Below are 24,506 nucleotides of genomic sequence, written 5' to 3' on the forward strand. Positions count from 1 at the left end.
TGTTAATTAAGAGGCTCATTCCCACTGTACTGCAATATGGATTGAATATTTAACACCCATTAAGAGTAATGGCTATTCTGTCATACACAGAACAGTAAATTTACTTCTGTCTAGCATATACATGATATATAGTGGTCTTTTAAAAATGGAATTTTGAAAGAAAACTATCTGTTCCCTATTCTGCAATGCAGTTTCCATAATTTTCAGTGCAAAAAATGTGGGCCTAATTCTGCAAGGTTCTGAGCACAGCCTGCCAGGTCCAGTGCATCCTCAAATGCCACTGAAATTATTGGGAGTTAAAGATGCTTAGCACCTTGTAGAAACAGGATGTTAAGCATATAAAATATCATCTATTCTTATGGTAAATTCAGAGGTTAATATTTGAAAATAACTTTCAGCAGAAGATACCAAATTCGTCCCATAAGACCATATGGTACAGAATGCTAAGAGCCAGATTCTAATCTTAGATGTGTGATATCCATCACTGCGTATCTGAAAAACCTGCTTCTGTACTTGCAGGTCTCATTTTTTTCTAACCTGGTAAGATGCACACAAAAGTGATGCATGTGCTTTTTGGTTGTTTTTCTCTTATGATTGCAGCAAGATTGGGAAGTGATATCAGCCTTGTACATTTTATCATTTTTTAAATCTCTCTACCCCCACCTCCACAGCTGCTCAAAAGCGTTCTGACACCTGAATTGCAGCAGGAGTGGCAGGTGATCTGCGCCATCGAGAGCTGCTCATAATACCACTTCTTATACCAACTGGAGAGTGAACAGCAGGGAATGCAGCCAGCATCACACTACAAGATCAAACATGTCACTTTTTCCCCATAGAGGACTAAGCCTCTTCTGGCATAAGTTTGGGAATTTAAGTTTAGTGTTCTCATGCATAGAAAAACAGTATTGGCACTTTCTTTTATTTCTCTTCTGGTTTGTTATAAGAAACAGAAGCAGAGCAAAATACAGTGCACATTGTCATCATGCTTATGAGGCTGATAAATAATGTTAATAAAACAACAGTGTTTGGTCCTTTCAGGTAAACTGATAAAATAATAGATGTTCAGTACCAGAGAAAATATTTGGGGCTTGACTCTTTTCGCATATGGTTTATACTGGTGAAACTCACTGGACTTACTCCTGATTTACAAGTGAGAGGAAAATCAGGCACTCTATATTCTGGTTTTAACACACACAAAAATAGTTATACTTCTGGTGTCTGTGGGAGTTGAGCATTTTGAATAACAATAAAGAGACTAGTTGACAATCGAGCAATCGTGATCTTGCATGGAAGATAAGATGATAAGAAACTGGAGTGTTATTAAGAGCAGTGAGTGATGGCAGGTCCCATCATGTAAAAGACAGTACAGAGTGGAACAGGAAACGTAAACTGTACCCAGTCATAAGATATAAGATGTCATCTACAGTTTCTTGTGACAATCTCGTCATGCACAGACCATAGAACCCAGTCTAAACTTTCACATTTTTGTTGAACAAGTGCACAACTTATTTTCAATATTTATTTTTACATAGTATGTTTGCCTGATGAATCATAGAACTGGAAGGGACCTCGAGAGGTCATCTAGTCCAGTCCCCTGCACTCAAGGCAGGACTAAGTATAATCTAATTTGTTGCTTTGTTTCACTGATAAGACATTAGAATAGTCTTAGAAAACTAAAACAGGCAGGTGTTGCCTAAAGTAAACATATTTCTTGTTCATTTCAGCCTCTCCAGTTGGTAACGGATACATCAAACCACCAGTTCCACCTGTTTCTGGCACACAAAGGGAAAAGGGACCTCCAGCCATGTTGCCCATCAGTGTTGACCCGGACAGTAAACCAGGCGAATATGTCCTGAAGAGCTTATTTGTTAACTTTACAACTCAGGCTGAGCGCAAAATTCGCATCATCATGGCAGAGCCCCTGGTGAGTACAAAAGAAATCCTAAAAAAAAGTTTAAACTGCATAGAGTTTATTGTTAAATCAGTGTTGAGTTTATTATGAAATTTCTAATCTGTTTCAGATGATATAAATTTCAATGAGGTTTCAAAAAGTCAACAGTTCTCAAAAGCTAAAACATAAAAATCTGTAGTACAACAGCCTGTATTTTACTTCCATGATAATAGTAGGTTTCTCTTTTAAGAATTATTTCACTTGACCTAATGTTATTATTCCTAATCTTCCAGATATGAGTAGTCCATATTATGCAACTAGCCTTCTGTACCTTTAACCAGAAACTACATTTTATTTAAATTTTATGATCTTGAATAGGCCAGTAATAGTTTTGCAGCACATATTTTAGCTGGAATAGATTCATAGATACTAAGGTCAGAAGGGACCATTATGATCATCTAGTCTGACCTTCTGCACAACGCAGGCCACAGAATTTCACCCACCCACTCCTGCGAAAAACCTCTCACCTATGTCTGAGCTATTGAAGTCCTCAAGTCGTGGTTTAAAGACTTCAAGGAGCAGAGAATCCTCCAGCAAGTGACCCGTGCTTCATGCTATAGAGGAAGGCGAAAAACCTCCAGGGCCTCTTCCAATCTGCCCTGGAGGAAAATTCCTTCCCAACCTCAAATATGGCAGTCAGCTAAACGCTGAGCATATGGGCAAGATTCACCTGCCAGATACTACAGAAAATTCTTTCCTGGGTAACTCAGATCCCACCCCATCTAACATCCCATCACAGGCCATTGGGCCTATTTACCATGAATATTTAATTACCAAAATCATGTTATCCCATCATAGCATCACTTACATATAATTAGGAACCTAGATTTCTAGTAATTGGGAAAATTTTGCAGTGTCTTTATAACATTTTATAATAGAACCCTGTTTAGAACATCTAGAAAATCTGATTAGACCCCATATCTTTAGGATTCTAGAGATTCCTAAAGGTAGGAAAGATCCACATTGTCTTGGCTCTGATAAAATGTGACTAGCTGTATCTTTTGAGTTAGATTTAGGAGCATTTGTTGTACATAGAAATATTTCTTCCCTCTGTAATATTGTGCAGATGGAAGATGGAGATACCTTATATAATTTTGTCAGAGGTAAAAGACTGGGAAAGAATTTTAAGCACAGCATGGTAAAATGTAGCAAACTGTGTAGGGGAAGGAGGACGATCCAGTTTACTTTTCTTTCCAGATCTCTCCAAATAAATCAGAGAGAGTAAAATAAAGGAATCAACCATGGTACAGGGTCTTCTTGGGAAGAGGGAATGACAGAGGCCGTTTGGTACGAAACAATCTTTACATTACCTATAGTGAACACTTTTAAACATATAGAGACAAAATAATACTAAGAAATTGCTAGACAAGATAAGAGAAGCAACAATAAGATGGATTCTGAAGAAAAGTTAAAAGGAGACTGCATACTGAGAAATACCTCTGTATTGAGGCCATTTATGTAGCCCTTGAACTACCTGATCATGTGCTTTCATTTAATGTTGCAGGAATAAGCATAAGAACAGCTATACTGTGTCAGACCAATGGTCCATCTAGTCCAGTATCCTGTCTTCTGACAGTGGCCAGTGCCATATGCTTCAGAGGGAATGAACAGAACAGGGCAATTATTGAGTGATCCTTCCCCTTTTGTCCAGTCCCAGCTTCTGGCAGTCAGAGGTTTAGGGTCACCCAGAGCATGGGGTTGTGTCCTGGATCATGTTGGCTAATAGCCATTGATTTACCTATCCTCCATGAACTTATCAAATTCTTTTTTGAACCCAGTTATACTTTTGGCTTTCATAATATCCCCTGACAACGAGTTCCACAGGTTGACTGCATCGTGTGAAGTACTGCCATGGATTTATACAGTGTTGTTATGATATTTTCTACCTCATTATCTATCCCTTTCCTAACATTCTGTTAGCTTGTTTGGCTGCCACTGCACATTGAACAGATGTTTTCAGCGGCAGTCAAAAAAGTTAAAATGCAATGAAATAGAGACTTAATATAGTGTCTCTGTTTTTCCCCACTTCACTTGTGTTAGGATTACTTGCATTTGCAATGTGTTGATATGTTAATTTTTGTGTGTGAAATGTATGACAGTGTTAATGATAATCTTATTTCTTTTTGGTTATATAAAATTTTACTTGTGCTGTAGAAAACTGAGTCTAGAGTATAAGAATTTTGTGATGAACTGGAGATTTGCTCTCTTCTACAGTGTTTGCATTTGTCCTGAAAATATTGTTTAATTATGAAATGCTATCAGTGTTTCAATTAAGTATTCATATCTAATTAGTAGAGATAAAGCATATAGGGTATCGCCAGCAAAGGGTGACCAGATGACACATACTGAAGCAGTCCTCTGTAGAGACTCAACCCAGGTGGCCTTGAGGTAATACTTACAAGATGGAAGAATCTGGGGAAAATGGCAAAAAATATATTGGCCTGCTGAGTGAGGGTTTATGCCCACCATTTCTTGCTTGGGTTTATAATCTAGGGGAGCTGTTGGATATCCAGCTGCTTCCGAGTAGTCTGCCAAGCATGCTTTTATCAATTGCACTTCATAAGAAGGTTGCCTCCGTTTTTTGTTGTTGTTGTTTTTTTTTTAATGGGGAAGAGATATGGACCTCATCAAGGCTGTCTGTGACTTTGTCACCTCAAAATGACATTTACTGCATTGTTTAGTGGGGCTACATCCTCACACCGTTTGGAAACTGCAGCTACTGCAGACTGTGGCACCTTGCCTATTAAACAGGATTTCCCACAGAGTGCATTCTTTAAAGACACCGTGCAGGCAGGTTTTTGACTCCTGAGGCTATAAGCTCCCAATGTGATGTGTGCTTAGGTCATGACTGCAGTGTTAATTTGACATATGAAGTCCTAAATGTTTTGAGTCCTAGCTACTTGAGAAACTGCCTTTCTTTCTCTCTGTGATAAAGCAGCAATTGTGATCATCTGAATATTTTGAACCAAAGTGTCTCCTGGTTTAAATGGGAGGGGCCTGGGAGCAGGTCATTCTTGGTGTGAAGGGTCTTCTGATTTGAAATTTATTTTCCCCTTTCCTGCCCTCCTAGTCCACCGCAGTCCAGATGTAGTGACATGCAGTGAGATTCATTTGTCTCCCCAGACTTTTCAGAGGTTTAAGGCTTGATTAGGGAACTGATGAATGATGCGGTGGAATTAATTCTAGGGTTGGGCATATTTTTAGGAGGTCTATTTTTCTACTATCGTATTGATACATTTTGATTATTAATTCAGCATACAACCTCTTTAGTGCACGTAGAGAATTCAGTAGACACAATTGAAAAAAATCTAAATAAATAAAGTTTTAAAAAACTTAAACTGGATTTAAACTGATAAGTGTATATTAAAGAGCACACTTCAACTGATGGTGGGTGAGGGGGGAATGAATAATCTAATAGTTCTGTTCCATTTCTGTCGTTCAGTTTCTTCCTGCTGGGAAGTAGATTAAGATGCAAAAAAAACGCTCATTATTTGAATAAATGAGAAAGGCTCAAGACTTACAAAGTTGTTGTATGGCAACTTGCTGTTTGTCTGTTATTATTTATTTCAGGTATATTGTTATTTAAGAACTTACCTTACCACTTGGAAAGTTTCTGTCTTTGTGGAGAGCTATGTCTTAATCTATTTGCCAGAAAGAAGCCTCAAATGGATCAAGAAAAGGATCAAGAAAATTTCCACTCCCAATAAAAGAGACACCAGCAGTATTCACTGACACTTAATTCTCATTCCAGTTGTTTCATTGTGGTACAATGCAAGCTTCCATTTCTGGAACAAAACCAAAGCTCAAACTATTTCAGTCCTCAAGAAGCAACAACAAACCTTTTGCTGTATTTCTGCTTCTTTTAGAAAAGCAGCGTAGAGAGACATAGGGACCAGGGCCTTTTAATATCAAATATCATCATCATGCACCAATCCAAATGTGTGTAAATTTAGCATGCTTTCATAACACCAGCATTCAGCACCAGGAGTTCTATGGAAAGAGAGTACCATCTTTAGGTTTTACAAATACAGTAAAAATGGAATCCAGTAAATGACAAAAGTTTCAGCCCTTGAGCAGCCTCTGTGGGGACATTGGGACATCAAGCTTGCTGGGAAATGGGAAATTATAGAACCCCAGTTGAACCAATGCTATTGAACAGAAGTGAAACATGGGCATTAAGGAAGGCTGAAGAACACCAGATTGACATTTTAGATTCTTGTTGGTTTCTTCAGCTGCTCCATACCAACTGACAGGACAAGATCAAAAATGACAGGACCAACTGACAGGACAAGATCAAAAATGTTCTAAGCCAAACCCAGCAATCACCCCTATCAGCACTGGTTCAGTTTTGGTGGCTTTCTTGCTATAGACATATTGTTACAATGGAAGACCAACAAATTTTGAAGCATGTGTACCAAGGAATGCTGCTGTAATGCACACACCTTCTGGGTGTGGTGTTCTGTCCCATCTAATGATACCGAGACCACTTAGAGAGAGAGAGATTAATGAGTCTGCTCTACACCATTAGCTAAGAGCCATGTGGCTTTTAGCTCATGCAGTAGAGGCTCATGCATTTAGCTCCAGGTTCGATCCCACCCCCCCGATGACCAGGGGTCTGTCAGTGTTACACAGCTACACAGCTGGCAATCACATGGGCATCAAACGCTTTGGTGGATATAAAGTAAATATATAACCGAATAACTTTAAGCAGTATGCCAGAGATTGATCCAGTTGATAAAATTAAAGATATATTGATAAGGTTTTTCTCAGATATTTTTCTTTGTACATAAAGAGGTGTGGATGGGAGAGACTTTTTAATTATTTTATTTTTGTTTGTATGTATTTTTCTCTCACTGTTGTCTTCCCCATATCTGTTTGTATCCATCTGCTGCCTTTTGTCATATACATAAGGCCTTAGTTTGTAGATGGGAGAGTCTGTGCTCTGCCTAGGGAGTTGTGGGGGGTTCCTAAGGTGACTTTAAGTCACATTTGCATCCTCCTAATTCTGAACTGGTCCGGGTGCTGCAGAGGTCCCAGCATAGCTTAGACACTCCTGGAGGGCTGCCTATGTGACAGTAGCCTCTCCCCAGTTTACAGGGGCACCTGTACTGCCCAAAATCTCCATGACACATAGCACTGCATCTTTGGCTCCTGGCATTCGCAACAAACCCCTTCCAGTCTCACCCCAGCATGACTTTTACAGTGAGTTTGTGTGGGGTCCTCAGAAGACAGTAGGCTGTCTTCCTCAGTTCCTGTGTCAAAAGAATTCTTCTTTAGTCAGACCCAGTGAGGGCTGCTGGTCTGAGGTTCTGTCCGCCACCCCTCTCAGCCCGGTGATGGTCTGAGGTTCCAGCTGCTGGCCTCTTGCCAGCCGGGGTTCCAGCCATCAGCCCTGCTCAGCCTGCTGCTGGTCTGGGATACCAGCCACCGACCCCGCACACCTCGCTGCTGGTCTGGGGTCCTAGCCGCCCGACCCCCTGCCAGCCGGGGTCCTGGCCGCCGACCCCGCTCAGCCCGCTGCCAGTCTGGGGTTCTGTTGGGGGCCCCTGTAAATGTAAAATTTATTACTGGCACATGAAACCTTAAATTAATGAAGACTTGGCATGCCACTTCTCAAAGGTTGCCGACCCCTGTGCTAGCCCATCCATATCCCAAAGCAGCCCCCTCCCCCACTGTTGACACATGTTTTATACTACCATTGGGTTGTCCCTTGCCTGGCATGTATGTGTAACACCAACATACCCCGATTGTCGGCGGGCAGGATTGAATCTGGGACCTCAAGAGCTAAATGCATGAGTTTCTACTGCATGAGCTAAAAACCACATGGCTCTTAACCAGGACTGAAGCAGACTCATCAATCTCTAGCTGGGCTAGGTGCCACCAGAGGGAGACAGAGCGCCCCACCAAGCAGGCATGGGTTACATACTACCCCCAGCTGAGGAAGTGCACCCTGAGCTTCAGAGACTTTTGAGTTGATATTCTGGATGAGCCCCCCTTGTAACACTGACAGAGCCTGGTCGCTGGTGGGTGGGATTGAACCTGGGACATCTGAAGCTTAGTGTATGAGCCTCTACTGCATGAGCTAAAAGCCATGTGGCTGTAGCAGACTCATCAATCTCTAGCTGGGCTAGGTGCCACTAGAGGGAGACAGAGTGCCCCACCACGCAGGCATGAGTTACATATGCACACAATCCTTCCATGACTCACAAAAGTGCATATGCTGCATAAGGTGTCATCTTTGAGTAGAACGTGCTACATGCACTAGCATGTTCCTTGATTCCTCCACCTTTGTGTCTGAGCACATCCTTTGTCCCATAGGCATCAAAACATGTGCTTTGATACTGAACAGGGACTTCTTTTATTTATGTGGTGAATGGTGGAGTATAGCATATGTTGTTATTTGTGTTAAGATAGCACCTAGCAGGCTCAATCAGAATTGAGTTCCCATTATGATAGGCTCTGTACAAATGCAGAGTATGAGACAGTCCCTGTCCCAAAGAGCTCAGAATCTAAATGCACGAGACAGAGAAAATTTAATAAACTGACAACATACAAGCCAAATGTTAAAAATACAAAATTTGGTAGTTCCCTTTTTTGGTAAAATATGTAAGATTTTGGGTTGATATATTGACCCAGAACCTCAGATGTTCACACGAGGCAGTTGAACTCAATGGCACTGCAAACTCGTATTAGGGCAGTAATAGTTTATACTATATTGGAAACACTATGCAGTGAACTAGATACTACCCACTGATGCCGTAGATGGGGAAAGAGGGCATAGGCTGCCTCTTCCCCATCACAAAAGCAGCAGGGTAGTTTATCTATCTAGTGCTCAAGACAGTGCCACAAATCACAGTGATCTGGCAAACGGGGATGGAAGGGGCTTATCGATACGCTGCCATCAGCAGCAAACACTGGAAGGGGATACCAAGTAGTGTTCCTTTTTAGAACAGTGGCACAGAGCACTCCACAGTGCTTCCCTTCGGTACCCCATGAAATCTGGATTGGGACAGCAGAATTCCAGCAGCAGAGGATACGTGGGGCAGTGCCACTTCTCTGTTTTACTGCACTGACCATAGCAAGATGCAGCTTCAGCCAATTATGTTTTGACTTTTTGGCTACTGAAGCAGGCTGTGACCAGCATGAGGACAATCTTTCTACTCAATATGTTTTATAGACACGAAGCAAATGTAGAATATGCATCTTTAAGACCTTAGCAAGATAGTGCAAATTAGACTTGACACCTTTTGTTTTCAGATGGTGATCTTTCTTTGTGCTTTAACTAGAAAGGATTTCGTTTAGAATTGCGGGGCATCCTCTTTACCTTGTTTTGATCTGCAGAGTTTAGCAGGGATCTTAATAAATACATTACATTCACAAACACATGGCTAATTATTTAGTCATTTATATATATAAATGGCTTTAAAATATTGAAGTGTTGTATGGATCTAAGTCAAATGTATTCGACAGCATAATTAATTTTTAAAAATGCTTTCCAGTTTATAAAATCATATGTGGTTAAGTGTATGATAGAACTTTTCTTACTGTCAATTTTCTCTAATAATTTATTGTTTTTAAACAGTTATTGAACCTCCCTCGTAATGAACTTTAACCATATTTCCTGGAGACCATTTTTTCATATACATGTATATAAGTACATTTGTGATAGTTTATTTTGAAATCCCTTTCTTTGCATCGCTTAACTTCCAAAACCATAATTTGGCACTTTGTGTTCATTACCCCTTGATCATTTCCCCTGATTTGATAGTCTTATAATTAGTTTAGAATTAGGGAGGCAGGGAGGTCATTTTGCTGTTTCAAATTATAAAATGTATTATCTCAAGTAACATACAAAGAATAGAAAAGGCATAAAAAATTAGTTTTCATCTTTATGCCTGTTGATCACTTTGGGTGATAATTTATTCTATATTATTCCACATTTACATATCTGCTTTTATTCTCAGCATTAGCAGGCCTGTCTTCAAACTGCTTTCTACAGTATTTATGTAGTTGTAGACAGTGATGAAGTGTAATAAATTAAGGCATTGACAGTGGTTTGCTAACCATTAATTTAGCTGTTTGTGAACTTCCATTTTGCTTTTCTACGGCAATCCTTCTGAAGTGAGTCTCTTATAGGACTTCAAATTCAAGAACTCTGTCTTGACACTGAACTCAGAAGGGAGTCTGAGTCCCTTGAGAACTAGGGCTACTAGAATATTCATGCATCCTGCCAATAAAAAGCCCACAGCATAAATTTATAAGGCCTTCGAAATGAAAAACTGATGGTGCTGGTGTGACTAACTGTAATTCTGATTAAACAATTTATTTCTTTATTTGTATTAAAGTAATGCCTGGAGGCCCCAGTCAGGAATTAGCACTGTGCTAGAAGTTGTACAAACATAGTAAAAAGAAAGTCTCTGCCCCAAAGAGTTTACAGTCTGACTTACCTCAATATGAGACAGGAGTAGAAGACGAGCAAACTGGTGGGGGCAGGAAGAGGGAGGATGAGGTAAAAATAACATGAGCATGTTTTTGTAAGGACTAGCAGTTTGCACAAAGTACTGTCTGCCTGTTATCACAGGAGAAATGAGTTAAGGAGATATTTGAAAGAAGATAAGGTAGCAGGTTTTTGAGGGTAGAAGCTCATTTTGTGCAGATTAGAACAATGTCATGTGTATTTTACATTCAGCCACTATGCAATCTTTTCTCTTTTATACAGGCTAAAATACCAACAGATCAAATGAAACATCACCGCTTTGTACTCACATATAATGGCGCATTATAACACTTTACGTTTTTTACATTTAAGTCATCATAAATGGCTTGAAAACATAAGAGCCTGGAGTCCCCTATTTATTCACAGAGTAGACACATTACACAGGCTACAGCTATTATATAATATATATTATTTTGTAAACAGTTTTTATACCTTGCCTCTGCTCCAGCTATCAATTCAGTTTATGGGAGCCCAAAGGAAGAAATCAAGATAACATTGTTTTAGTGAAGTGACACTTAATGGAACCTTGTAAAGTGTATTTTTGCCCTTTATAGAAAAATTTAATCAATGAAAAGTAGAAAATGTTTTCCTTGGATGCATATTCTTCAAAATGCTACAGATATGCTATTTTTTCCCCACCATGAGTCTATAGCCATCTGTGCTCACTCTGCATGATTCAAGAACATGTTTCTTAATTATGATTATTATTAGGGGTGTCAATTAATCACAAAAAGAAAAGGAGTACTTGTGGCACCTTAGAGACTAACCAATTTATTTGAGCATGAGCTTTCGTGAGCTACAGCTCACTTCATCAGATGAAGTGAGCTGTAGCTCACGAAAGCTCATGCTCAAATAAATTGGTTAGTCTCTAAGGTGCCACAAGTACTCCTTTTCTTTTTGCGAATACAGACTAACACGGCTGTTCCTCTGAAATTAATCACAGTTAACTCAGGCGATTAACGCAAAACAAATTAACTAGATTAAAAAATAGTCACAATTAATCACAGTTTTAATTGTACTGTTAATAATAGAATACAAATTGAAATTTATTATAAATATTTTTGGTTGTTTTTCTACATTTTCAAATATATTGATTTCAGTGACAATGCAAAATACAAAGTGTACGGTGCTCACTTTATATTACTTTTTTTATTACAAATATGTGCACTGTAAAAAAGGATAAAAGAAATTGTATTTTTCAGTTCACTTCATACAAGTACTGTAGTGCAATCTCTTTATCCTGAAAATGCAACTTACAAATGTAGAATTATTTTTGTTACTTAAGTGCACTCAGAAACAAACAATGTAAAACTTTAGAGCCTACAAGTCCACTCACTTCTACTTCTTGTTCAGCCAAATGCTAAGACAAACAAATGTATTTACATTTATGGGAGATAATGCTGCCTGCTTTTTATTACAATCTCACCTGAAAGTGAGAACAGCCATTCACATGGCACTGTTGTAGCCAGCGTTGCAAGGTATTTACCTGCCAGATATGCTAAACATTTGTATGCCCCTTCATGCTTCAACCACCGTTCCATAGGACGTGCTTCCATGCTGATGAAGCTCATTAAAAAAAAAAGTGTTAATTAAATTTGTGACTTAATTCCTTGGGGGAAAATTGTATGTTTCCTGCTCCGCAGTTTTTCCCACATTCTGCTATATATTTCGTGTTATGGCAGTCTTGGATGACGAACCAGCGTATAAAGAAAAGGAGTACTTGTGGCACCTTAGAGACTAACCAATTTATTAGAGCATAAGCTTTCGTGAGCTACAGCTCACTTCATCAGATGCATATCGTGGAAACTGCAGCAGACTTTATATATACACAGAGAATATGAACCAATACCTCCTCCCACCCCACTGTCCTGCTGGTAATAGCTTATCTAAAGTGATCATCAGGTGGGCCATTTCCAGCACAAATCCAGGTTTTCTCACCCTTCACCCCCCCACACAAATTCACTCTCCTGCTGGTGATAGCCCATCCAAAGTGACAACTCTTTACACAATGTGCATGACAATCAAGTTGGGCTATTTCCTGCACAAATCCAGGTTTTCTCACATCCCCCCCACCCCCATACACACACAAACTCACTCTCCTGCTGGTAATAGCATTATTAAAATGCTATTATTATAAATAATTATTATTTATTATAAATATATTATTAATTATTATAAATAATTATAATGCATTATTATAAAGTCATTATGCAAGGTAGCCTGTTTCCTCTTGTTTTTTCCTACCCCCCCCCCCCCAGATGTTCTGGTTTAACTTGGATTTAAACTTGAAGAGTGGTCCGTTTGGATGAGCTATTACCAGCAGGAAAGTGAGTTTGTGTGTGTATGGGGGTGGGGGGGATGTGAGAAAACCTGGATTTGTGCAGGAAATAGCCCAACTTGATTGTCATGCACATTGTGTAAAGAGTTGTCACTTTGGATGGGCTATCACCAGCAGGAGAGTGAATTTGTGTGGGGGGGTGAAGGGTGAGAAAACCTGGATTTGTGCTGGAAATGGCCCACCTGATGATCACTTTAGATAAGCTATTACCAGCAGGACAGTGGGGTGGGAGGAGGTATTGGTTCATATTCTCTGTGTATATATAAAGTCTGCTGCAGTTTCCACGATATGCATCTGATGAAGTGAGCTGTAGCTCACGAAAGCTTATGCTCTAATAAATTGGTTAGTCTCTAAGGTGCCACAAGTACTCCTTTTCTTTTTGCGAATACAGACTAACACGGCTGTTACTCTGGAACCAGCGTATGTTGTTCAATTTAAGAACCCTTTCACTGCAGATTTAATAGAACGCAAGGAAGGTACCAATATGAGATTTCTAAAGATAGCTACAGCACTTGACCCAAGGTTTAAGACTCTGAAGTGCCTTCCAAAATCAGAGAGGGACAAGGTATGGAATATGCTGTCAGAAATCTTAAAAGAGCAACACTCCAGTGTGGAAACTACAGAAACCGAACCACCAAAAACGAAAATCAACCTTCAGTTGGTAGCATCTGACTCAGATGATGAAAATGAAGGTGCGTCAGTCCGCACTGCTTTGGATCATTATCAGGCAGAACCCGCCTGTTTTATTTATTCAGAACAAAAGCATTGCGGAGAAAACATATCAAGAAAACAAAAAATAGTTTACATGAATGCCTAGCTTAGTAGGTGTCACCCATCTTTCCTTTGGAAACCCTGGAAGGTTTCAGAGTACTTCAGGTTCTCTCAGAAGGCCTGTCTCTCTGAATCACGGTCTCATGTCAGTTCTTGGACTGGGGCAGAATGACCTCTCTCCCTACATCAGAATGGTCACTTTATGCAGATGTCAGTTTATTGTTTGTCAGGCCTCTTGAACTAGGTCAAATTAGTATATGCAATTTCCCTCAAGATGTGAGTCCTCTCTAGACTAGTTAGTTGCCTGAGGATTTGCATTAATTATCTGTTAGTGATTATTAGTTTATACAGGACAATAGTCTTTAGATATTCCATGTCTCATAGTATCTATCACATCCCTTAGGCTCCCCGCCCCTTCAGTAGCCAGCAGCTTAGCCAGACCTCTCGCTGCAGAGCTTTTCTGAGGGAAATTGCAAACTTCATTTCAAATTATTAGACTAACACATGGGTTCAGTAATTTGTCTGTGTAATTCCCAGCTGTGCTCCAGGGCTGCATTTGATTTTTGGGGCGATTGTATGCTCAGCTTGGGTTCCGTTTCTGAGATGACAGTTTATGGGACCCCTGCATGCTTCAGAAAGCAACCTAAGCTGAAAAAAGCCGGAGGAAAAAGGAAGAGTCCATATTTCCTGTTCCACCCCCTTTACTGAGTGTCTCTTTACTGGTTCTGTGGATGAAGGGAAAGCAGTGGATGTGTTGTTCCTTGACTTTAGCAAAGCTTTTGACACGGTCTCCCACAGTATTCTTGCCAACAAGTTAAAGAAGTATGGGCTGGATGAATGGACTATAAGGTGGATAGAAAGCTGGCTAGATTGTCAGGCTCAATGGGTAGTGATCAATGGCTCCATGTCGAGTTGGCAGCCGGTATCAAGAGGAGTGCCCCAAGGGTCAGTCCTGGGGCTGATTTTGTTCAATATCTTCATTAACGATCTGGAGGATGGTGTGGATTGCACCCTCAGCAAGTTTGCAGATGACACTAAACTGGGAGGAGAGGTAGGTACGCTGGAGGGTAGGGATAGGATACAGAGGGACCTAGACAAATTGGAGGATTGGGCCAAAAGAATTCTGATGAGGTTCAACAAGGACAAGTGCAGAGTCCTGCACTTAGGACGGAAAAATCTAATGCACCACTATAGACTAGGGACCGAATGGCTCGGCAGCAGTTCTGCAGAAAAGGACCTAGGGGTTACAGTGGACGAGAAGCTGGATATGAGTCAACAGTGTGCCCTTGTTGCCAAGAAGGCCAATGGCATTTTGCGATGTATAATTAGGGGCATTGCCAGCAGATCGAGGGATGTGATCGTTCCCCTCTATTCGACATTGGTGAGGCCTCATCTGGAGTACTGTGTCCAGTTTTGGGCCCCACACTACAAGAAGGATGTGGAAAAATTGGAAAGAGTCCAGCGGAGGGCAACAAAAATGATTAGGGGACTGGAACACATGACTTATGAGGAGAGGCTGAGGGAACTGGGGATGTTTAGTCTACGGAAGAGAAGAATGAGGGGGGATTTAATTGCTGCTTTCAACTACCTGAAAGGGGGTTCCAAAGAGGATGGATCTAGACTGTTCTCAGTGGTTGCAGATGACAGAACAAGGAGTAATGGTTTCAAGTTGCAGTGGGGGAGATTTAGGTTGGATATTTGGAAAAGCTTTTTCACTAGGAGGGTGGTGAAACATTGGAATGCGTTACCTAGGGAGGTGGTGGAATCTCCTTCCTTAGAAGTTTTTAAGGTCAAGCTTGACAAAGCCCTGGCTGGGATGATTTAATTGGGGATTGGTCCTGCTTTGAGCAGGGGGTTGGACTAGATGACCTCCAGAGGTCCCTTCTGACCCTGATATTCTATGATTCTATGATTGGGGAGCTTGGCCAGCTCTGTGAGCATGACACAGTTTCCCTCACAGCCCCATTGGGTGAGGTCGTCTCGGCTTTCTTCCTTCCATGAGGCAGATAGGACTGGAGCAGAACAGGCTCCAGGACAAGCAGCTCCTCTCCCTGCATCTCCACATGAGGCGTGAACCCGGAAGGGCAGTTTGCCACATGGAAGGTTGCTCCTGCATCCCTATGTCATGCACCAGCAGCCATGCCTCTGATGGTGGAGATCAGCCACTTCCCCTTTGCTTCTCTGCAGGTCTTGGCTGGAGGGCATCAAACACTGCCAACACCAGAGAGTGTGGTAAGGGGCTTTTGGACCACTGCCCTCCCCCCACAGCCCCTCCCTATAGAATAGACTTTGCATGTGTATTTGGTGGCCAAACTCGAGGTGATTTTGTTTGATAAGCTCTTTTTAAAATAGTTGAATCATGTTTTTAAAAGTCTTCTAATGCTTCTTTTTATGTACATCCTATCTAAAAAGCAGCTTGTCCTAGAAACTTCAGTAACATTTATCTAAAAAATTCTTGATTCAAACTAGTGCACATGGCAAACTTTAAGCTGGAAAAAGGCATATCAGGGAAGTTTTCAATGGTGAACTAGGAATGTCAGACTCCTCTCTGGGCTGCTTGTAGTGGACTTTTAAAGAGGGCCAAATGTATGGTGAAGATCTCAGCTTTCATTTTAAAAAAAGGTCTCTCACTCAGTTATGACATTCAAATTTGAATAAAGTTATAAAATATTACTACTCATATCTTATTTTTGAGGGACTTCCTTTATTTACAGGATATGGAAGAAACACCGACACAGTAAGAAGTTCTTACTGAGTCATTGTTACTGAAACTGTTACATTGTTCATTCTTGCATTGTACACCTAGTGGGTTCAAGAATAGTTTTCTAATATAGTAATCTTGTTTCTCTCTCAAATATGTTTTCAGTTTACTCCACATTTGCTTAGCATGAATACTGAAAATTAATTTGACACTTTGACATGTTTTATCAATTTTTTCTGATCCTTCAATCACTTAAAATTAATTATTCTCACAGATAGAACTTCTGAACATTCACATTGAAAATATTGTTAGTAGAAGGTATGTGTAATATGCCTCTTATCAAGAATGTGATGACTGGAGACAAAAGTGAGCCTGTAATATGTGATGTGATGGCATAATCTATCACTGATTTACTTTCTTGGAATGCTGGTGAAGTGGATACCAGAGTAGTAAGATTGGGAACTGGAGAGTAAAAACCTGTACATAAAACAAAATTGTAGCTCTCTCACAATTTTTACGTCCAGTAATACATTAGATGGGACCAAGCTTATCATTCCATTTATCCACATGAGTGAATTGGAAGAATTTTTAAAAAGATGAGTGATTTCATGAATAGGGGGAGGGATGGTTTCATGACATTGATCAGTTAATCTTTGAAGCCATCCTCTTTGTATCAGCTTTCCTCGGTTTCAGTGTAATAACTATAATTGAGATGCATGTTGACTTGATTTTACTAAAGTAAACAGTATTTTGGGGATATGATATGTTGTGACATCTATATGGCATCCCTCATATGCACTCAGTTATAAGTAATCACCAATTTCCTCTATTTGAAGTATGTATAAGGGAGCCTGTTGAAGTTAGTTTTGCATTGTTTATACTTTTCAAAAGGAAATTCTTCTTTAACTGTTTCAGTTTTTATAATTTTGTATAATACAAATTTGATGTTTTCTTGAAAACATGAACAACATTAAATTATTTTCATATCCATTTTGTTCTGCTTTTGGTTAATATTTTATTTTTGCCATATGTTGTGACACAAAGGCCCATGGGTGATTCACTGTGCTGTGTCAGCAACTCTTGTAGGCCTGACAAACTCACTACACCTAATGCATTGCTGTCATAGAGTTTATCTATAAAGAATTTTGTATGATATATCAAATGGAAGCCAGTTACACACTGGTCATTTATATCATTATGAAATGTATGTATTAACAGTATATGAGAAATTATGGATACTTACTGATAGGATGCTTCCAGACAGGAGGGTAGGTGGTTATCTCCCTATTGCTAATGTAAACTGATCATGGTGAAGCCAGAGACAATGGGAAGTTTATTTGCGTTGGAGGAAAACAGGACAAGCAAATTAAGAGGTGTGTGAGAAGAAACAGCATGGGTAGCATTGTGTCTGCATACTAGTTGGGGAGAACTTTGTCTGGGTATATGTGTCAAAAGAATATATGTCAAAGATTTTCTGAACTATAAGAAGCAGGGGAAGGAACGCTTTTGTTATCCATCACTCAGGGACCAAAGAGATCTGCGCTCTTTGCATCCATGAACGATAGATCCCCAGCCATGTTGGTTGGTGAAACTAAGAATTGGCTGTAAGTGAGAAAAACTGCTGTAGACAGAGATTGGAGCCTGCTAAGGTTATAATGTAGTCTCTTAGAAGTGTGTTATACATTTATTTTATTTGTAACCATTTCTGTTTTGATTACCTTTGCTTAGTAGCTCTTAAATTTCTGTTTTTTATTAATAAATTTATTCTTGGTTTTACTATAAATTCATCTCAGTGCTGTAATATTAAAGTGTGCATCCTCAGCTGAGCTAACAGGCTGGTGCTGTAGACAGAGGACTTGGTGATTTCTCCAGTAACTGAAGCTGGATACTGCAGAAGAATGTTCTCCAAAGGGGCTTGAGATTGGGGTGCACCTAATGTTAACCTGCTAGGCCAGGACAGGACTGGGTAGAGTCCTTGAGTGGTGGAAAGGCTGTTATTGTACTGGAGCTGACACCCATCTACCACAAGATAGACTCTTTGACACTGGAGGCAGGGGCTTACAAGGTCACCCATAGTCCCAGCACCTCAAGACAACATCACATCTGTCTAGTATTGAATCATAGAATCATAGAATCATAGAATATCAGGGTTGGAAGGGACCCCAGAAGGTCATCTAGTCCAACCCCCTGCTCAAAGCAGGACCAATTCCCAGTTAAATCATCCCAGCCAGGGCTTTGTCAAGCCTGACCTTAAAAACCTCTAAGGAAGGAGATTCTACCACCTCCCTAGGTAACGCATTCCAGTGTTTCACCACCCTCTTAGTGAAAAAGTTTTTCCTAATATCCAATCTAAACCTCCCCCACTGCAACTTGAGACCATTACTCCTCGTTCTGTCATCTGCTACCATTGAGAACAGTCTAGAGCCATCCTCTTTGGAACCCCCTTTCAGGTAGTTGAAAGCAGCTATCAAATCCCCCCTCATTCTTCTCTTCTGCAGGCTAAACAATCCCAGCTCCCTCAGCCTCTCCTTATAACTCATGTGTTCATGTGTTGCAAAGATTTTAAAAAATATTCCACACCCAGTTTTGTTCATTTCACTGTCTGAGCACCATTATCCCTCATACATGGCACTACAGGCAGGATCTGGTTGTTAACAGGCACCTAGCAGAGCATCAGGCAAGCTCGAGCATTCTAATGCCATTACACTGAAATAGTGATTTTTTTAAAGGTTATGGTGACCAGATGATTTAGAAAGAGATTTTGAATACACAGGACATTAATCACCTACTTTTCAACAGTTTCAAGAGAGATTGTGGATTTAACTGAGAGATCTGGGCCCTTATAAGGATTGGAATTTTAATATTCCAAACAGGCTTCCTCATGTAAGAAGTAAAGACAATTCACAAAATGTAATAAAGCAAATAGGAGACAGGAGTGCCTCCTGAAAGAAGTTCAAAATTGTTTTCATTACAGCAGACCTGTATGGCTACTCCTTTCAAGACTACCCTTTGGATCTGCCATTTTGTGAGGTTTTTTCTTTGGCTAGACTAAGATGGCTCTCTATGGAATAACACACACAGCCTTCAGAAGGTTCTTGAAATCATCACATTTTCAGTCACTCTTCTAAATACAAGTTACAGTTTACAAACCAGCTGTGCGCCAACCTGACGGCGATAGGATTTCTGATCTTTGTAAAAGTAATAAGTAATGAGAGACCTAAAAATTTAAATGGCACTAACAATAGAAATGGCACAATCCTGTGTGATGCTGACTCTGAACACCTTCCACAAAAAGCTGACCACTTTTAATTTCCATTGAAGTGAATGGGAGATGAGCATGCTGAGCACCTCATGGGATTTGGACGTTCATTGGGATTGTTGAAGAAAGCATGTTTTTCTGGATTAAAAATATGATGCTTCTTTTAATGTGTTTTAGATAAAAACAGCTTTAGTAATTGAAAGTGGCCTGTGCAGATTACATTTTAAATAAAAGTGAAACAAAGAGCTCCATCGTTTTGTTTAATGGTCCCTTCTACTCCCATTTCTTCTTGGAGACTGTCCGATATCCAGGGAATCCCCAAGAGAGAATGTGTAGCCTGTTTCCATTTTGTATCAGAATATTCTTGTGTTCAGTAAGCTTTTATAAGAAAATAGGTTTTATCTGTGTTAATAACAGTAGAAAGCTGCAGCTGTGTGTTAGTTGTGTGCATAATGGTTGCTGTGAATGGAAGTGGCTGGCATTTTAAGTGGAACAATATATCATTGTAATATATTGACACAATGAATTCTAATATACACTACAACATCCCATTGTTTATTTTTCATGTTTTCCTGAACACTGAATTTTGTGACAGGTGTTTGGGAAAACATGTGCCTATCTAAATTTTCCCAGTTATATTTGTGTATTGACCTAGAAAGGAGGAAGAGGTTCATGAGGTTTATGATAATATTTTTAATTTAAATAAACTTAAAGATTAAGGGCAAAATTCTTCTCTCTGATCTCCACTGCTTATCTCTAATGAATATTAATGTCAATGGGAGTTTCATATATGAAACAAATGCAACATATGCCATTGAGAGGAGCACTTCAGATAAGAAATAAGAATGTTAATGATTAAAAATGGGAATATTTTTGTTGAGGACTCAATTTTTCTGAAATTATCTGACGGTTTCCACAGTCCAGAATGCTGTGGGTTATTTCAGATGAATCAAACCCTTCTTTATTCGTATTTTCTGTGGCTGTAGTTCTTGGCTCCATATTCAAGCTACCTATTCATACAGGAGTTGGAAGACCTTTCTGTAGAGTGTAATAAAGCTACAGAAGCTCAGATGGAATGGACATTTCATATAAAAGAGCCTCTCTGTCATTTCTGAGCTGGGTGGGTAAAAAAAGGTTTCCTGAGGCTGAAAAACTTTTTTGTTGTTTTTTTTTTAAATTCATTTGTAGGGCAGATAAACTGCCATAAAATCCACTGCTCATCAACAGCTTCATTTTATTGTATTTTTTAACCTTCAATACAAACAATACATCTTTATTGTATATAATAGCTTTCATACAAACTGAATCTGAAATGCCTCATAGAATTAAATAATAAATAACTTAAGAGTTAAATCTATAGTAGCAGAGCCAAATAATAAGGAAGAGCTACATAGTCAACAATAATAGAGGGTGAGAGAAACTGAGATAATAGGCAAGGGAAGAAAATTTGTTTTGAGAAGAGAGTTTAAAAGATACAGAGTGATGGAGGTGTGCTAAAACAGGAAAGCTGTCCTAGATAACAGTAGCTTCAGAGGAAAAATCTTTTGTGCCTTAGGTGCTGAGATTCTATCAGAAGACAGAAATGGCTAGTGCTAGATAAGTGGAGGAAACAGGAAGGGTAATAAAGGTGTATGAAATAGTCAGACATTTCTTTTTCTGAAGACTTCTGTCACAAGGTGGCTGGCCCCTGTGAATGCAGTAGCTCCAGCATCCCTGTGCCAGAGCAGGTGCTCCCATGTGGCCAATTAAGAAGGCAGAGTAGCACCTATGGGTTATAAAAGGTCAGAGATATCCCCAGTCAGTTGGAGAGATCTGGTGAATAAGAGTGGAAGTCAGGGGCAGGTAAAAGCTGCCAGAGACTGTATGTTTGGGACCTTGAACAAAGCTGAAGGCAGGAGAACAGCAAGAATGTTACATGGCTGTCGTGCCCAAGCCAGAGAGCCAGGGCTGAAGGCAGGAGGAGCAGCGGAGGGAAATGCTTGCTGGCTGTAAGCCAGAGAGAGCCAAAGGTAGGAGAGCAGCAGAGGCGCTTACCTGCTGATGTCTCCCGGGCCAAAGATCTGGACCCAGAAGAACCTTGAGAGGGCCAGATGGAGTGCAGGATGCTCCCCTGGTAAAGATGAACTCCCAGAAGAGAGGCTGTGGGGGTTCCTGATGGAAAGACTGGGGTTACACTCCAGTAGGAAGGGCTGGGGTGACTGTCCTGGTACCAGGACAGGGGAGGATTGCCAGAGACTCTGGGTGTGGTTGAAGGTGCCAGTGTATGATACGTGGGGCATCATGGCATGAGGCGTTGGGTGATCTTAATGGCTGTTTGCACTGGGGTGAGAAATGAACTATATGAGTTTGGGACTTTATGTTTTGGACGATTTGCACAATGTCTTCTTGTGTCAAGAGAGCTTGCATGGAGTTACTAGGGACTCTGAAATAGGAAACTGAGGCAGGCATGCCTGTCATGCTGTAGCCTGCTGCAGGAGGGCACTCCGGGCAGGGTCTGCCCTAAGACATTTCACACAGCTGTTTAGCATGAGGACTCCTTGAGTTTACTCAGCAGTGTCTTCCTGACATAATTTCTTGTTATATTCTTCATATGACCACAGCGGAATGCATCCTTTTATATTTTTGAAGTATGCTATTGTCACAGGATGCTCCACTCACTGCTAGGCTGGTGCCTCTTCATGGTCGCTCTGTGGATTAGCTTATGAGGTTGACGCCTTTCTATGGTTTCATGCCATCACTCCCTCTCTCTCTGGTTTGCAGCCCCTCTCCCGCTCTATGGACCGCAGCGTCCTCTTTATGACTTGGCTCTCCAGCCAGGTCACTCAGCATTCCCCCCTTCCAGGATATAGTCCTTCACAGTCTCTGTCACTCCCACAGTGACCCCAACAGTTTTCCAGTTCACTGCTCCACTGGTGCCACTTCCCCAGTGGCAGATAGGGGAACCTGAGCCAGCTCTCTACTCTGGGTTCCAGCCCAGGGACTCTACCACATGCAGCTATGTCCTGTTCAGTCCCCAACCTTGCTTCTTACTCCCTGGTCTGCTTCTCACTCCTGCATTCTCCCCTCTCTGGGGTTTGCTGGCCTCTCTACTCCCTACAACCGTGGGGTACTTGTCTCTCTAGTCCCCCGTCACACTTCCCTTCTGCCCAGGGAGTGACTGCAGAGTGTCTCCCTGCAGCCCCTTTCTGCTATCAGCTCCCTGGCTTTATAGAAGCCCAGCCTGTTCCCACACAGATGAGCTTCCCCTAATTATGGCTTTCCTCTCAGCCTTCAGCCTAACAGGTTAATTAGCTCCTCTGGCCTCCATTAACCCCTTCAGGGTGAGTGTGGGGCGGATACCCCCTCACAGCTATTCTATAGAATTGATATAAAACACTGCATTCTACATTAGTGTTACTGCAGTGAGGATGTTAGGCCTTGTCTACACTACTGGGGTAAGTCAACCTAAGTTACATTACTCCAGCTACCTGAGTAACATAGCTGGAGTCGATGTAGCTTAGGTCGACTTACTGTGGTGTGTATACTGTGTTGCATCAATGGGAGATGCTCTCCCATTGACACACCTTACTCTTTTCATTCCGGTGGAGTTGACTAGAGCGTGCTCTGCGGTCGGCGACCAGAGAGCGCTCTGCGGTGTAATACCCTCTAAGTGTAAACATGGCCTTCACGTGGAATGATACAGTATTATTTCCAAAGGGGTGGCTGAAGCTTTATTGCAGCTTGGAGCCACAAACACAGAACTTGCAAGACCTGAATTATAATTTGTTTCTCCAAACATTGTGCTGCTGCCTCAGATTCTTTATATTCAGTACACACTGTTTACTTAATTATATTTTCTTTAATTTTTTGTACAATTAAGTCTGAGATTTACAATACGTCTTAAAATATTTATGCTATGTCCTTTTCTGATGTTAAAGGGTTATTATTTGCTTCAGAGACACATTAAGTAAGCAAACATCAGTGGTTCAAACTTTTATTAGAATATTTTTGCATACAGTTCTGAGACAATGGATCTTTCCTCCTCTAGTTTTTGGTCAGAAAGCACACAAATTCTGGTAGTGTTTACATTTTTATTTTTTGAAAAGCATAGGTTTTGTAATAATCATTTTTTGACAGCTGTAGAGGCAAGAGCTAGTGTACAGGTATAACAAATACATACCGTTGCATTGAAGTAAGGTTAACTCGGTCAAAAAGCAATTTATTGTCAGCTGCAAAACAAGGATTTGTTCTCGTGCTGTGGTGTAAGCAAGCCAGTCAGTGACATAGATGACTTAAAAGCAGTTTGATGATTGGGAGCATTTTAACTAAGACAAATTGCTAAGTGCTTTAGGCTACTAATATTGTCCAAGATGTCATAGAATGTCAGGGTTGGAAGGGACCTCAGGAGGTCATCTAGTCCAACCCCCTACTCAAAGCAGGACCAATCCCCAACTAAATCATCCCAGCCAGGGCTTTGTCAAGCCTGACCTTAAAAACTTCAAAGGAAGGAGATGTCAAGCTGTTGAACTGTTAAGTTTGGTTCATCTTATAGTGGGTTATTAGATTCTTCAATAAAAAAATTACTTCTGCTTTTTGGAATTCATTACTGTTAAGTATTCTGTCTGAAGGAAATTACCACCAAAAGTGAAATTCAACACATGACCTCTTGGTTTAAATAGGTTTTCCAAATACAGGATCAGAGGTTCCCTCAAAACCCTAAAGGGTATTGTCCTCAGCTTTCTTTCATTTTGGCTCTCACACACTCCCAATTTTGAAAGCCTCTAATATAAGAGCATAAGAATGGCCATACTGGGTCAGACCAAAGGTCCATCTAGCCCAGTATCCTCTCTTCCAACAGTGGCCAATTGCCAGGTTCTCCAGAGGGAATGAACAGAACAGGTAATCAAGTGATGAATTCCCGGTCGCTCATTCCCAGCTCTATCGTTTAATCCAACTATTATTGTGCTGGTTAGTATCTATTCATATAAAAACAGTGCTAAAACACCACAA

General features: G+C 40.6%; 1 protein-coding gene across 11 annotated transcripts in view; it reads left to right on the top strand.

Annotated features, from left to right (window-relative positions):
* The window catches only part of FRY (FRY microtubule binding protein), a 372,765-nt gene that overhangs the window by 139,744 nt on the left and 208,515 nt on the right, over positions 1–24,506 (top strand). For all 11 annotated transcript variants that reach the window (XM_073341316.1, XM_073341299.2, XM_073341325.2 and 8 more), the window contains one exon: positions 1,725–1,924. In XM_073341316.1, coding sequence (XP_073197417.1) covers positions 1,725–1,924 — 200 coding nt within the window. The remainder of the gene's footprint in view (positions 1–1,724; positions 1,925–24,506) is intronic.

Source organism: Lepidochelys kempii, chromosome 1, assembly GCF_965140285.1.
Source record: "Lepidochelys kempii isolate rLepKem1 chromosome 1, rLepKem1.hap1, whole genome shotgun sequence".
Taxonomy (NCBI): domain Eukaryota; kingdom Metazoa; phylum Chordata; order Testudines; family Cheloniidae; genus Lepidochelys; species Lepidochelys kempii.